Here is a 13,842-nt window from a genome sequence, read left to right on the forward strand (position 1 = left end):
AGGACCTAATCTCTTCCTTGATACTAGGAGCTAGGTGGTGTATGGTTAACATAATCCGTTCGTATTGTAAGAAAATGCTTGGAAACGTATAGAAATACATATGTAAAATTTTGATGAGAAACGTATAGAAATACATACGTAAAATTTTGAAGAAAAAAAATGTGTTGTATAGAAGCATAATTAGAAGCGTAACTGTTCCCATGGAGTGTGGGAGCCATCAGCCATGGAAGACGCAAGCTTTGTTGTTAGAGTTTGAACAGTTGTACATGCATACGCATGCAACTAACCAGAGTCATGAGTTTCCTCTCCAAACAACTTTCCCAAAACCCCATTCCCATCCAATTTAATGCACATCCAACTACACTCTCTTTGGTTCGTTGTCCTTCATTTACTCTCCCAAGCCCCTTAAATTCACACACACTCACCCTCTTCATAGTTCATACCCATTCCCACTTTTCATCTTCTTCCAAGTTCCCACCATGCCTCCAACCGGAGAACAAGATCTCCTGTCAACGGAGATAGTTAATCGTGGAGTAGAGTCGTCTGGTCCTGATGCCGGTTCCATCACTTTCTCTGTCAGGGTCCGTCGTCGGTTGCCGGATTTTGTCCAGTCTGTGAATCTCAAGTATGTCAAGCTTGGTTATCATTACCTAATCAACCATGCTATTTACTTGGCCACTGTTCCGGTGCTTGTTCTCGTATTTAGCGCTGAGATTGGGAGTCTCAGTAGGGAGGAGCTATGGCGGAAGCTCTGGGACAGCACCGCTGGGTATGATTTGGCTACTGTTCTTGCTTTTTTCGCTGTCTTCGTCTTCACTCTCTCGGTTTACTTCATGTCTCGACCTAGATCTATCTATCTAATTGATTTCGCTTGTTTCAAACCTACCGACGATTTGAAGGTTAGTTGAACTAGATTTTTTAGTATTTTTGTTATGTATGAATTGTATGAATGTTTTTATTGAAATTTTGCAGGTGACGAAGGAGGAATTCATCGATTTAGCTAGAAGATCTGGGAAATTCGATGAAGCTAGTCTCGAATTCCAGAAGAAAATACTTGAATCCTCAGGGATCGGCGATGAAACCTACGTTCCGAGAGCGATAATGTCGCCGGATAACATCTCCACCATGAAAGAAGGTAGGGCGGAGGCGTCGTTGGTGATATTCGGAGCACTGGACGAGCTCTTTAAGAAGACACGTATCCGTCCGAAGGACGTCGGAGTACTAGTCGTAAACTGCAGCATCTTTAATCCAACGCCGTCGTTGTCTGCCATGATCATCAATCACTATAAAATGAGGGGAAACATTTTGAGTTTCAATTTGGGCGGGATGGGATGTAGTGCCGGAATTATCGCCGTGGATTTGGCGCGTGATATGCTTCAGGCGAACCCGAACAATGTCGCGGTGGTTGTGAGCACCGAGATGGTGGGATACAACTGGTATCCTGGAAAAGATCGGTCTATGCTCATCCCCAACTGTTACATCAGAATGGGTTGCTCCGCCCTTCTTCTTTCCAACCGCAGCCGTGACTACCGCCGTGCCAAGTATAGACTTGAGCACATCGTTCGTACCCATAAAGGAGCTGATGATCGATATTTCAGGTACCCATTTTTCCAATTCTTTAAAAGTTAACATCTTCAAATCAACTTTATTTACTCATCGTTAATTACAGGAGTGTGTATCAAGAGGAAGACGAACAAAGGTTCAAAGGGCTAAAGATCAGCAAAGATCTGGTGGAGATAGGCGGCGACGCCCTCAAAACAAACATCACCACCTTGGGTCCGTTAGTGTTGCCGTTATCAGAGCAACTCCTTTTCTTCGCAACTCTCGTGAAGAGATACCTCTCCGGCACAAAACCAAAAGGTTCAACCACCGCTACATCCGTCACTCTCGACGGATCACAGAAGTCACCGCCTACCTCCTCCGGCACAAAGCCCTACATCCCCGACTACAAGCTCGCATTCGAGCACTTCTGCGTTCACGCCGCTAGCAAAACGGTGGTGAACGAGCTCCAACGTAACCTCGGGCTGAGCAACGCCAACGTGGAACCCTCACGCGCCACCCTCCACCGTTTTGGGAACACATCAAGCAGCAGCATCTGGTATGAGCTAGCGTACCTTGAAGCAAAAGGAAGAGTGAAACGGGGCGACCGGGTTTGGCAACTGTCATTCGGGTCGGGTTTTAAGTGCAACAGTGCAGTTTGGAAAGCTGTTCGTCGTATAAAGAAGCCTACAAGCAATAACCCATGGCTTGATTGCCTAGACAGGTACCCTCTTGAAGAACTTTCTTAGAGTTGGCAGGATCCACCCCTAAAGTTTTATTTAATTACACCTGGGTACTTTTGATTTAATAAGAGGTTAAAAAAGCTTCTTGCAAAAACTTCTCAATTTCCTGTGTTTGTGTCAGGGTTTATTATTATTATTATTCTATAATGATGTTGTATTAACTTTTATTTGGATTTTGATTTGATGTAATCGATTTTAAAAGGAATTTCTTAAATGGAGTAATGTTGGTTGTAATTCCGTATTTAGCCGAAAAGGTTTTGTTTGTTGAAGATTTTGTTATTTATAGCCGGTTGGTGAGCTTCTTTAACATGAAGTTGGTCAGAATTTGTTTTGGGTCGCTTTTATGCTGTCAATTTGGCTATATTTTTGGATTTAATTTTATTGCATATTTTACAGATTGGAAAATTTATGAGACGTGATAATTTATGAGTAGTTATTATTATTGAACCATCTCCAGCTACTCAAATGGTATTTTTGAGAAAATGAACTCGATAAGGTTTGTCAATATTATTTTGTATTTTAGACATTCATTTTAAAATTATTATTAAGAAATTCTATGTGAATATGTAATGTATAAGAAGTTGGTTTTACACAAAAAAAAAATTTTGGTTATTACATGACCTAGTTTGATAAAACGTTATAGGTTGATCCAAACTTTTATATCGATCCATAGATTTTACAAACCAAAAAAATGTTAAATTATAAAAATAATCAGTTTTAGAATATATTAGATTTTAGGTTGATCCGATTTTTCTATCAATACATGTTCGATGATTATAAATTTATTTTGACAGGGATTTTCCAGGTTTTCTTATTATCCTTTAATAAAAATATTATATTTTCAACGATTTTTTACTTTTATTTTTCATAGAATATGTACGATTTTTTTTTTCACATAATGTAACAAGTTCAGGTAAAAATTAGACTTTTTGAGAAAAGAGTACACCTACATAAAAGAACTGATTCGAAAAAAGTCGATAGAGGCCCTTCCCGTTTTACCATTTTAGATGTAGATAAATTTAAGAGATGTTAAAAAAATTGATAATAAAAAATAACCGACTTTCATAAATAGGATAATTTTTTTTTAAAAAAAATAAATAAAACATCTATATCAGTAGAAAGTTATTGGTCTTCCAACTGTGTCACTATTTTTTTTTTGGAACCGGCAGATATTATTAAAATCACGACCTATAGGAAATAGACCGGGCACAAAAGAAACAATAAGACAAACTTACAAAATGTTAAAAGGGAACAAACCTAACATTTCCATCTGCGATTTCCAAAATTATCCCTATATTTCAACCAACTAAACACCATAGAAATCACATTATCCGCCAACTTTGAAGGGTTCACTTGAGTTGCGTTAAACAAAATGGGGTTCCTTGCTTTTCACATGCACCATAGAAACCATAACAGATAACAATAGGTTATTACAGTTATACCATAGGTTAAGTATAAAATTTAAAACTCTTTCAAATATGGCCTGCATCTATATATAATATATATAAATTACTAGTATATACATATTTTTAATTATATAATTGGAAATACTTTATCAAATATAAATAATTAGATATTAGTTGATTATTCAATTAATTAAAAATTATATGAAAATTTCTACACTTAGATGATATGCAATGTTTTTTTTTAAGTAAATATAGCAAGGTGCTTTTCGTATAAATCCATATTGTACATATTACAAATATATAGAGATCATAATTAAATAATCTATAATCATTAATGTAATTGTATTTGTCAATTGTTAAAACTTAAAATATCTAGACCTATTGATTAGTATGTAATTTAGGCTGGAGGGTGTACATGCGGTTTTGGTAAAAGGTGGTCAGAAACGTACTGAGGAGCACCACATTTTAGGTGCGGTTTAGGGTGCGGGGTAGGATGGTGCGGTGGTCGGTTATCGTATTCTCCCTCATCTTTTGATTGGTCAAAGCTAAAAAATGTTGTTTTTTTCTTTTTCTTTTACTTTTTCAAATATTTAATTAAATTAACATATATGCTAAAAAATTATAAATAATATAATAAAATTTATAGTTTTTAATTCTTAAAAAAAAGTATAATATTGATATAAAATATAATTTAAAAAAAATAATAATAAAGAAAAATAAAAGATGATAATTTTTGGTTTTAAAAAGTGAAAACAGATTGAATGGAAATTGACATCACATAGAAAAGAAAAAAAGAAAAAAAAGAAGAAGAGGGGGGGTGTGAAATGTGTGCACCTACCATCTTAATAGAAGATTAAATACAGTTATTATATAAGCATATATATTTTGTATAGACATTAGAAAATGAGAGAAAAAAAAAAAGTTAAGTCCGATTTCGCAAAACTAAGATAGTTTATTTTAATGTAGTGTGATAAAATAATAAAATTATTTATTATAATTTATAGGTTATTAATAAGTCAACCTAAGATAATTTATCCATAAAATACCTTATAAACTAATTTTCAAAATAAAAACTTAATTTATCTTAATATATTGTGAATAGAAAAAAATAGTTGGTGGGGTCACATTTTCTTGTAAACTGGAAAGTGTGAAAGAAGTTGATGACATGGCTTCATTGGTAATGTGAACAAGTTTTTGTGAGTTGTGCACAAATGTGAAACCATGTTTGGAAATTTAATATTTTCAAATTAAATTGGTGCTTCGAACTCCATGTTTTCATGAATTTTCTTGATGTTGATTGTCTATCTATTTCTTTCTCACATCATTCGTTCTTCTCGTATCATTATTATAAATTTATCATTTTTTTTGTTGTTATTTCAATGAAAAATATATTTTTATATTATTTCAATATATATTTATAACACAAAAGTTTAAAATTCGTCTAAAAAGAAATTCAAAACTCATCACCAAGAAAAGTTCGAAAGTCAAAACAATTTCAAAACTAAAAAACAACTTCAAACCTAACTGTAGTTTGTATTAGATACTATTAGATAGTGTTAGATTAGTATAGTTTCTATATTAATGATTTTCATAGTTTTCTTATTAAAGTTTTAATTTACCATTATGATTCTCTCTTCTACTCACTAAATACATTTATTTATGTTGGAAATATTTTGGTGTGATTGTCATTAGAAATAGGTTGAGTATTGATTTATATTTTCTAATAAATATTATCAAAACGTTTCAGGTAATGGAGATCCTGAAGATTCACCAAGTGCTGAAGAATCAAATGTTGCACCTTTTTCTATTTACATGGAGCACATCCGATCATATGTGGCACATCAGGAACATACATGAAACATCATGTATAATGATGATACATCCAAGGCCTCAATGGCACATCCTAAACATCTATGGCACATTTGTGTTTGCACATCTTCAAGTACAAAAAACGTCCTTGCACTAAACAAGCAACTTCTCATGGTTAATGGCGCTCTTAGACATCAATGACTTCCTAGAAATCAATGACACTCTTAGACGCCAATGACACTCCTTGACGTTAATGGCACTCCTAGAAGTTAATGGCACTTTTAAAAGACAATGTCACTTAATGATGCTCATCGCACTCTCAATATTGATCAAGAATGCTCAAGAGAACTCAAGACTAACGACTTGGATGAAACCCTAACGAAATGCTAACAAAATTGGAATATTCCATCCATTCTCCGTTAAGTAGGGCAAGGTGTCAATTGATGACCCAGTCATGATGATGTGTTAACACCTGATTGGTCAAGCCATGTCATGGGTTTTTCCAAAGCCTATAAATAGGCCCCTTGGGCTCCATTATAAAGTGGTTCAATTCTTGTTATTCCTGCTCATTCTGCTCAATTTCTTCTTAGACTAGTTCATGATTTCTAGAGAGCTTTTTGAGTGTTTCTTACTCTATGTATTCATTATTTCAAACATTTGTAATCAAATATTTATGAATATGAATATGAGACACTTTTAAATCATTGACATTGAGCATACACAATTTTGTTTATCATACATTTGGTTGATTCACAACTCTTTTATTTATGCATTACTTGTCACTTTACGATTCTGAAACTCCATTTAAGTTTTTCAACACTTAGACTTTTCAAGTTTAGGTTCACTAGTTTTTCTCATTTCTTCAGTTGGTATCAGAGCTCATCTGATCGACTTTGAGACTTAGAAATTTTTTCACAAAAATATTTTTCTTTCATGTTTAAATCTAGTATCATTTGTTCTCAATGGAAAGTGTATATCAAAATGTTTGGTAGCAAAGCTCGTGTGATCGAATTTGAGACTTAGAAAACTTTTCACAAAAATATTTCTTCTTTCATGTTTGAATCTAGTATCACTTGTTCTCAATGGAAAGTGTGAATCAAAACCAAAATGTTTTGTACTCAGTTTCAGTTGCAAATAGCCCTTGGCGTAGGAAATCGTGCACATATCCTTGTACCAAGCGAATACTCTTCATGGGCAGATCGCATCAATTACTACTAGTGTTGGGGTATGAAGTCTTGTCCAACATGGAGCATTTGGATCATGTTCATGGAGCATTTGGAGCACTTGGAACTCAATGGAGCACTTGAGGTTCATGGAGCATGTGACAAAGGAACATATCATCTGAGAAGGGAATAGATCGTCTGACAAAGGAATGGATCAAGTGCCAAAGGAACGGATCATACGGAAGGGGTTTTGGAGCAACTGGAAGATGTTTGGAGCACTTGGGAGTGATATTGAGCAACAAGGGGACCTTGTTGCGCCATCTGCTGAAGACTTGGGCCAATAAGGATCTTGTTGCGCCAATGACAATCCTTATTTCGCCAAGATACTCCCTCTTGTGCCATGGGGTATCCCTGTAACGATTGAATCTCACTAAGTTCCTCTTTTGACATTACATATTTTAATTGTCCTATTTTTTACCCTTGAGTTATACGCGGGGCGTACAACAAGGTACGCTTGGCGTACAAGTGATGAAGAGAGTACGCGGGGAGTACCTAGTGGTACGCTTAGCTTACTCATGCGAGAGTGTGATCGGAGTCCCGGATGCGTACACGGGGCGTACACAATGATTAATGAAAACCATAATTTTAGGGGTTGGACACTATATAAGCATCCTTATGGACTTGAAACCTGTAACGTCCGTGTTTCTAGGCTAGACATTAATGATGATGTAATAGTCTAGGCCAACCTTTGTAATTTGTTTTGAAATAATAAGATGTATTATTTGAGTATTATGTGTTTTATACTTAATTATTATGATTTAATAAGTTAAGGATAAAAATAAACGTCGAAAATAAATGTTAGATAAATCTTATATCTATGAAGAAAGTTGTAGTGGTCGAAACAAGGATTACAGAGATATAAAGAATAACGAAATGCGAGTTATAACGAAGAAGTTATGACCTGTCGAAGTTTCGCGACAGAACCGACACGACGCTGTGTGACGTAAAAAGTGAGTTTACAATAAAGTTCTTTTTAGCCTAGCAATCTAAATGAAAGTCATAGTACACGTTAAACCGAGAGTGTGCATAAAAAGAATGTCCAAATCTGACTTTGTATGAGGAAGTTATGAATTTTCTAAGATTTGGCATATCAGTATGCAACCCGGAATTCGAAATATAGATCGAGCGATTTTTAGCCGACACAACCTAAACGAGAATCGAAGATCTCGTTGATAGTAGTTTAACGGTAAAAAGAAAGACGAAAACGGATGTCGGATGAAGATGTTATGAATTTTTAACGGACTTTTCCTGTCCCGACCTGTTAAAAATATAACTTTAAAAATAAAGTCAAAGTTAGCCGATGGAGTCTAAATGAAAGCTGTAGAGCACGGTCTCAACTACGCGTGGATATAAACAACGTCAAAAACGGAGCTCGTATGCAAAAGTTACGAATTTTTGAAGTTTGAAAAATCGGAGTACGCCCAGCGTACTCGTGTGTGTACACGGTCCGAGGTTGGCCACGTCGCCTACTCCTTCGCATGTTGCACACGTGTTCGTAGCCTTGACACGTCTGAGCTGATCCCTTCGTACGCCCAGCGAAGAGCCTTGCAAGGCAGTACGCCCCGCGTACCAGGAATTACGCCCAGCATAATTAGGTGCTTCGGATACTATAAATAGGGTGCGAGGCTGCCCGATTTATGGTTGCTAAATTGACACTTTTACACCCCTACTTCATTTCAAGCTATCCTAAATACCCCCAAGCCTAGAATATCATCCTAGCTTCGTAAGCAAGCCCCAGAGAGCCCGAAGATCTCGAGAAAAGAGTTTTTCGAGTCGAAACTCTGCCCGCGTGAAACCCGGTTTTTTAGAAAATGTGACATCCCCATTTTCACGGCCAGAAAAGACCGATTTTGTTTATGCTTTATAAAAATCAGAGTACTTCTTTTAATAAAAATGTTGCGGAATTTGTTCCCAGTAAAACATGATAAATACGTTATCAAAGCATTTCCGAAGAAATGGATTTTTATTCATTTTTAAAACATTTGGGATGTCATCGTCAATACAGAAACATAAGCATAAACAGAACTTACATTCATTTACACTAGTGATCTACATCTCTTTTAAATCTCTCAGTGTAATGTAACTTCATATCGACACATGTGATAGAAATAAGCTGGAGTGGGTCAGGTTGGGAAACCTGGTGAGTACATAGGGTTTTCAACCCACAATAATATAATTATTATGTTTAAACATAAAACAATCAACCCAATTACCCATCCCCATTATCTTCTTTAATCTTAAGGATCTACCCTAAGAATCAACTATTCCTCGTTCATTCCTTCCTAAGGATCATCCTAAGGAATCGGCATGAAGTCCATCGTTTCCATGGTTTACTCAATAGGCACTAAGTCTCATAGTCGCCAGGGTTATTCTCTTTTATCGATTCCGAGACTCCTCTCACAACACATGTCAAGGGGTTTAGGCACTACGTTGCATTGTCGCCAGCGTTAATCTCGTCTATCGACAATGTCGTTTCCGAGACTCCTCTCACAACACATGTCAAGGGATTTTTTTAGAGTACAACTGGTGAGCACACAGTTCAAAACACCTACAGGTTGCGAGCCTGCTAGTGTCCACTGGACTGTCTAGAATAGTCCGTGGTTGTCATCCATACTCTGCTGAATGACGGGGCCAACACATGGGTAAAAGGCTTCTCTTATGGTTTACCTCTCACCCTTATCTCATGGTCTATATCACCTCTCATCATTTTGTTTTTGTCACACAGCAACTATTTCATCTACCCATGTTTTACCCAACACATTTTGTACATATAAAATACATATACAATTTAAATCATTTAAAACATGTATAAAAATCTTTCACCCAGCACAGACGGCAAGTATACAGACAATATGCACACATAGCACGTAATTTATATTAAATACTTCATATCTATGTGTAAGATGAAAGGGACTATGCAGTCACTTGATTAGGTGGTGATTCCGTACTCGGACAACACTTCGTTATCTCAAAACAATTTTCCCTTGACAAAACCTAGTATCAATACCACTAGGGTTTAGTCTAACGTTAACCGCGAATAATTAATAGTCTAGCTATTATTATTATTATTATATAAGCGTTAAACAACACTCTATATAACTCATAATAATAGTCAAATAATTATTTTAAGGTCCTAATAATGTTACTATAATTAATTAGAAGCTATATTAAAAATAGCGTAGGCGTAGCTCACTTACAGCGGGTTTTCTCGAAAACCAGCGTTTCTGAACCGAAAGACCCTTTTTCTTGGGACTCCGGGAGCCTCGGGGCTTCCTTCGGGTGCTAGGGGGTTTACCTAGGCTTAGGTGGGGGGGGGGGGTTAGGGAGGTAGTGAGCGAGTGTAGAGAGAGAAAGAGTTGAGTGAATTGGTGAAGAAAAGAGGCTGCCCTCGGCCTCTATTTATAGCCCAGACTTCGGACGTACGCTGGGCGTTCTTCGGATAAGGCTGCCAGGTGGTGGTCTCCGGGTGGTGCGACGTGGCTTGTCTCGGAACCACATAAGACCGAAGTACGCTGGGCGTACCTGGTTTCTAACGCGGGGCGTAGTGCGAGGCGACGTGTCGCAATCCGAAGCGAGCCCTGATCATCATCGAACGACTGGAATTCAGCCACGTCATCGATCTCGCAACAGAATTCGCAAATTGCACATTCAACTTCTAAAATTCGTATCCTTCGCATACGAGCTCCGTTTTCGACGTTCTTTATATCCACGCGTAGGCGGGAACGTACTCTACAACTTTCGTTTAGGCTCCGTTGGCTAATTTTGAATTTATTTTAAAAGTTATATTTTTAACAGGCCGAGATAGGATTGGTCCGTTAAAAATTCATAACTCATTCATCTGACGTCCGTTTTCGTCTGTATTTTTATCGTTACGCTACTATTAACGATATCTTCGATTCTTGTTTAGGTTGTGTCGGCTAAAAACCGTTCGATCTAATATTCGAACTTTGGGTTGTACACTGCTAAGCCGAAACTTCGAAAAATCACAACTTCCTCATACGAAGTTAGATTTGGGCGTTTTTTTATGGACGCTCTCGGTTTAACATTTTCTACGACTTTCATTTAGATCGCTAAGGCTAAAAGTCGCTCTATCGTAAATTCATTATTTACGCTTCCCGGTGTTGTGCCGGTTCCGTCGCGAAACTTCGACGGGTCATAACTTCTTCGTTATAACTCGGATTTCGGCGTTCTTTATATGTACTGAACCCTTGTAACATATACTACCACTTGGTTAAGATTATTTATTCTAAATAATCTTTTGTCGGAAAGTCGTTTTCGACCCCTGTTATCTCTAAATTGACTAGCCCGGATCTGCGGGCGTTACAATTATCTCCCCCTTAGGATGATTACGTCCCGGAATCATCAACGAAACATGGCTTGTGTAATGACTCCACAGGTTATCTCTTCATCCTAGGCAATAATCATAACTTCCATGTTGCTTCGAACGAGTATCTAACTCTTAGACTCCTTGACTACATGCGATGCTTGATCTTGCACTTGCTCCCTATCTCACGTTAGACTCCAAATTATGACCTTCAACTCACAATCTCGATCCTCACTGGATACGAACTTAAGATAAGTTCTTTTATTACTACAATGGAACGATGTGTCATATTCTAATGACCTATCATCGTATGTTGCTTTGACTCAGGTCTCTTACAGTCTTCCAGAATAGACTATAATTTCCTTCATGTTCTAATCTCATCTTAAAAGGTAGCATTTATAACTACAAGCAACTGTCGCGATACCTCTACTGATTGCTTTGATTATCTTTTATTTCAATCTTCCGGCTTAAGTCAGATGTTACATCAAACTTGGTTCTTCGAACCATGTTACATACTCCTCGTAGTCGGACTCAATTCGATATGACCACTAGGGTCGGAATAACAAAAATCTTCTTAGTCATTACCGAAACAATGGTATCGACATACCTGAATAAAATGATATCAATTACTAGCTTCTTGGTAACCTTGTGACTTTCCCTGATCCAAGCGTGAGTACTGTGCTTCCGGTAGTATAGGCCTCTACTACCATTCACACCTACTCATACTCGTCCCAAGTATTGTCTCGCAGCTTTCCAAGTTACTATCACAAAAACAATTTTAACACATAAAAATGTGTCCAATCAATCATAAAATTTTCCCTAGACTCTACTAGGACTTCTTCCATGCGTATCTTCAATCATCAATTCTACTTCAACTCGGTTGGTGATGGAAATGTCAGACAATGGGATAACTTCATGGATTATACCAAAAATATTTCTTTCTGCAAATCGAAAGTTTACTTCTCCCGTACTAGACGTATTATTTATTAGATGCATTCTACAGGCAAGATATCACTCTTATGATATCTTCCGATAAGTACCATTCAGTATCGTAAGCCTTCTCATTTCCTCCATTTACTCAATTCACTACAAGTCTTCACCGTGATGTTCTGTACACCAAAGCAATCGTTTGGTGTATTGAGACGAGAATAAAGATAGAGGAAGGTTTAGACACGTATTCCTCCTTATTACCTCGAAAAATTATATGTCAGTTCTAATATCGTAATTAAACGTTTAGAAACCTGAGCACATAAAATTTCCAGATCCGTTCGGCAACAGACCATAGATCTGATCAGACATTTAGCATCATAAATCGTTTAGCACATAAAAGCATGTTAGACATTTTCCCTAAATTAGCTAGTGCTTGTGTCTATTCAGGTGTATTACCTAAATTTTATTAGACACACTCCTCACAATCATTGCTTAGCATTCTAAGTTTAAGTCTAGAAATAAATCCATATTCCTAGTTCGCTTAAACTAATGCTCTGATACCAACTGTGGCATCCCCATTTTCACGTCCAGAAAAGACCGATTTTGTTTATGCTTTATAAAAATCGGAGTACTTCTTTTAATCAAAATGTTGCGGAATTTGTTCCCAGTAAAACATGATAAATACGTTATCAAAGCATTTCCGAAGAAATGTATTTTTATTCATTTTTAAAACATTTGGGATGTCATCGTCAATACATAAACGTAAGCATAAACAGAACTTACATTCATTTACACTAGTGATCTACATCTCTTTTAAATCTCTCAGTGTAATGTAACTTCATATCAACACCTGTGATAGAAATAAGCCGGAGTGGGTGAGGTTGGGAAACGTGGTGAGTACATAGGGTTTTCAACCCACAATAATATAATTATTATGTTTAAACATCAAACAATCAACCCAATTACCCATCCCCATTATCTTCTTTACTCTTAAGGATCTACCCTAAGAATCAACTATTCCTCGTTCATTCCTTCCTAAGGATCATCCTAAGGAATCAGCATGAAGTCCATCGTTTCCATGGTTTACTCAATAGGCACTAAGTCTCATAGTCGCCAGGTTTATTCTCTTTTATCGATTTCGAGACTCCTCTCACAACACATGTCAAGGGGTTTAGGCACTACGTTGCATAGTCGCCAGGGTTAATCTCGTCTATCGACATTGTCGTTTCCGAGACTCCTCTCACAACACATGCCAAGGGGTTTTTTTGAGAGTACAGCTGGTGTGCACACATTTCAAAACACCTACAGGTTGCGAGCCTGCTGGTGTCCACTGGACTGTCTAGAATAGTCCGTGGTTGTCATCCATACTCTGCTGAATGACGGGGCCAACACATGGGTAAAAGGCTTCTCTCATGGTTTACCTCTCACCCTTATCTCATGGTCTATATCACCTCTCATCATTTTGTTTTTGTCACACAGCAACTATTTCATCTACCCATGTTTTACCCAACACATTTTGTAGATAAAAAATACATATACAGTTTAAATCAGTTAAAACATGTATAAAAATCTTTCACCCAACACAGACGACAAGTATACAGACAATATGCACACATAGCTTGTAATTTATATTAAATAATTCATATCTATGTGTAAGATGAAAGGGACTATGCACTCACTTGATTAGGTGGTGATTCCGTACTCGGACAACACTGCGTTATCTCAAAACAATTTTCCCTTTACAAAACCTAGTATCAATACCACTAGGGTTTAGTCTAACGTTAACCGCGACTAATTAATAGTCTAGCTATTATTACTATTATATAAGCGTTAAACAACACTCTATATAACTCATAATAATAGCCCAA

The 13,842-nt window shown here is 36.9% G+C and overlaps 1 protein-coding gene across 1 annotated transcript; it reads left to right on the top strand.

Moving 5' to 3' along the window:
- Nucleotides 1–371: 371 nt before the first annotated feature.
- Nucleotides 372–2,551, top strand: KCS10 (3-ketoacyl-CoA synthase 10). The gene is made up of 3 exons (XM_079047914.1): nt 372–899; nt 973–1,598; nt 1,670–2,551. Exons 1-3 carry the CDS (start codon nt 480–482, stop codon nt 2,286–2,288), a joined length of 1,665 nt encoding a protein of 554 aa, XP_078904040.1. The 5' UTR covers nt 372–479; the 3' UTR covers nt 2,289–2,551.
- The last annotated feature ends 11,291 nt before the right edge of the window (nt 2,552–13,842 follow it).

Source organism: Lactuca virosa, chromosome 5 (assembly GCF_052849685.1).
Source record: "Lactuca virosa cultivar CGN04683 chromosome 5, Lactuca_virosa_CGN04683_v6, whole genome shotgun sequence".
Lineage (NCBI taxonomy): Eukaryota > Viridiplantae > Streptophyta > Magnoliopsida > Asterales > Asteraceae > Lactuca > Lactuca virosa.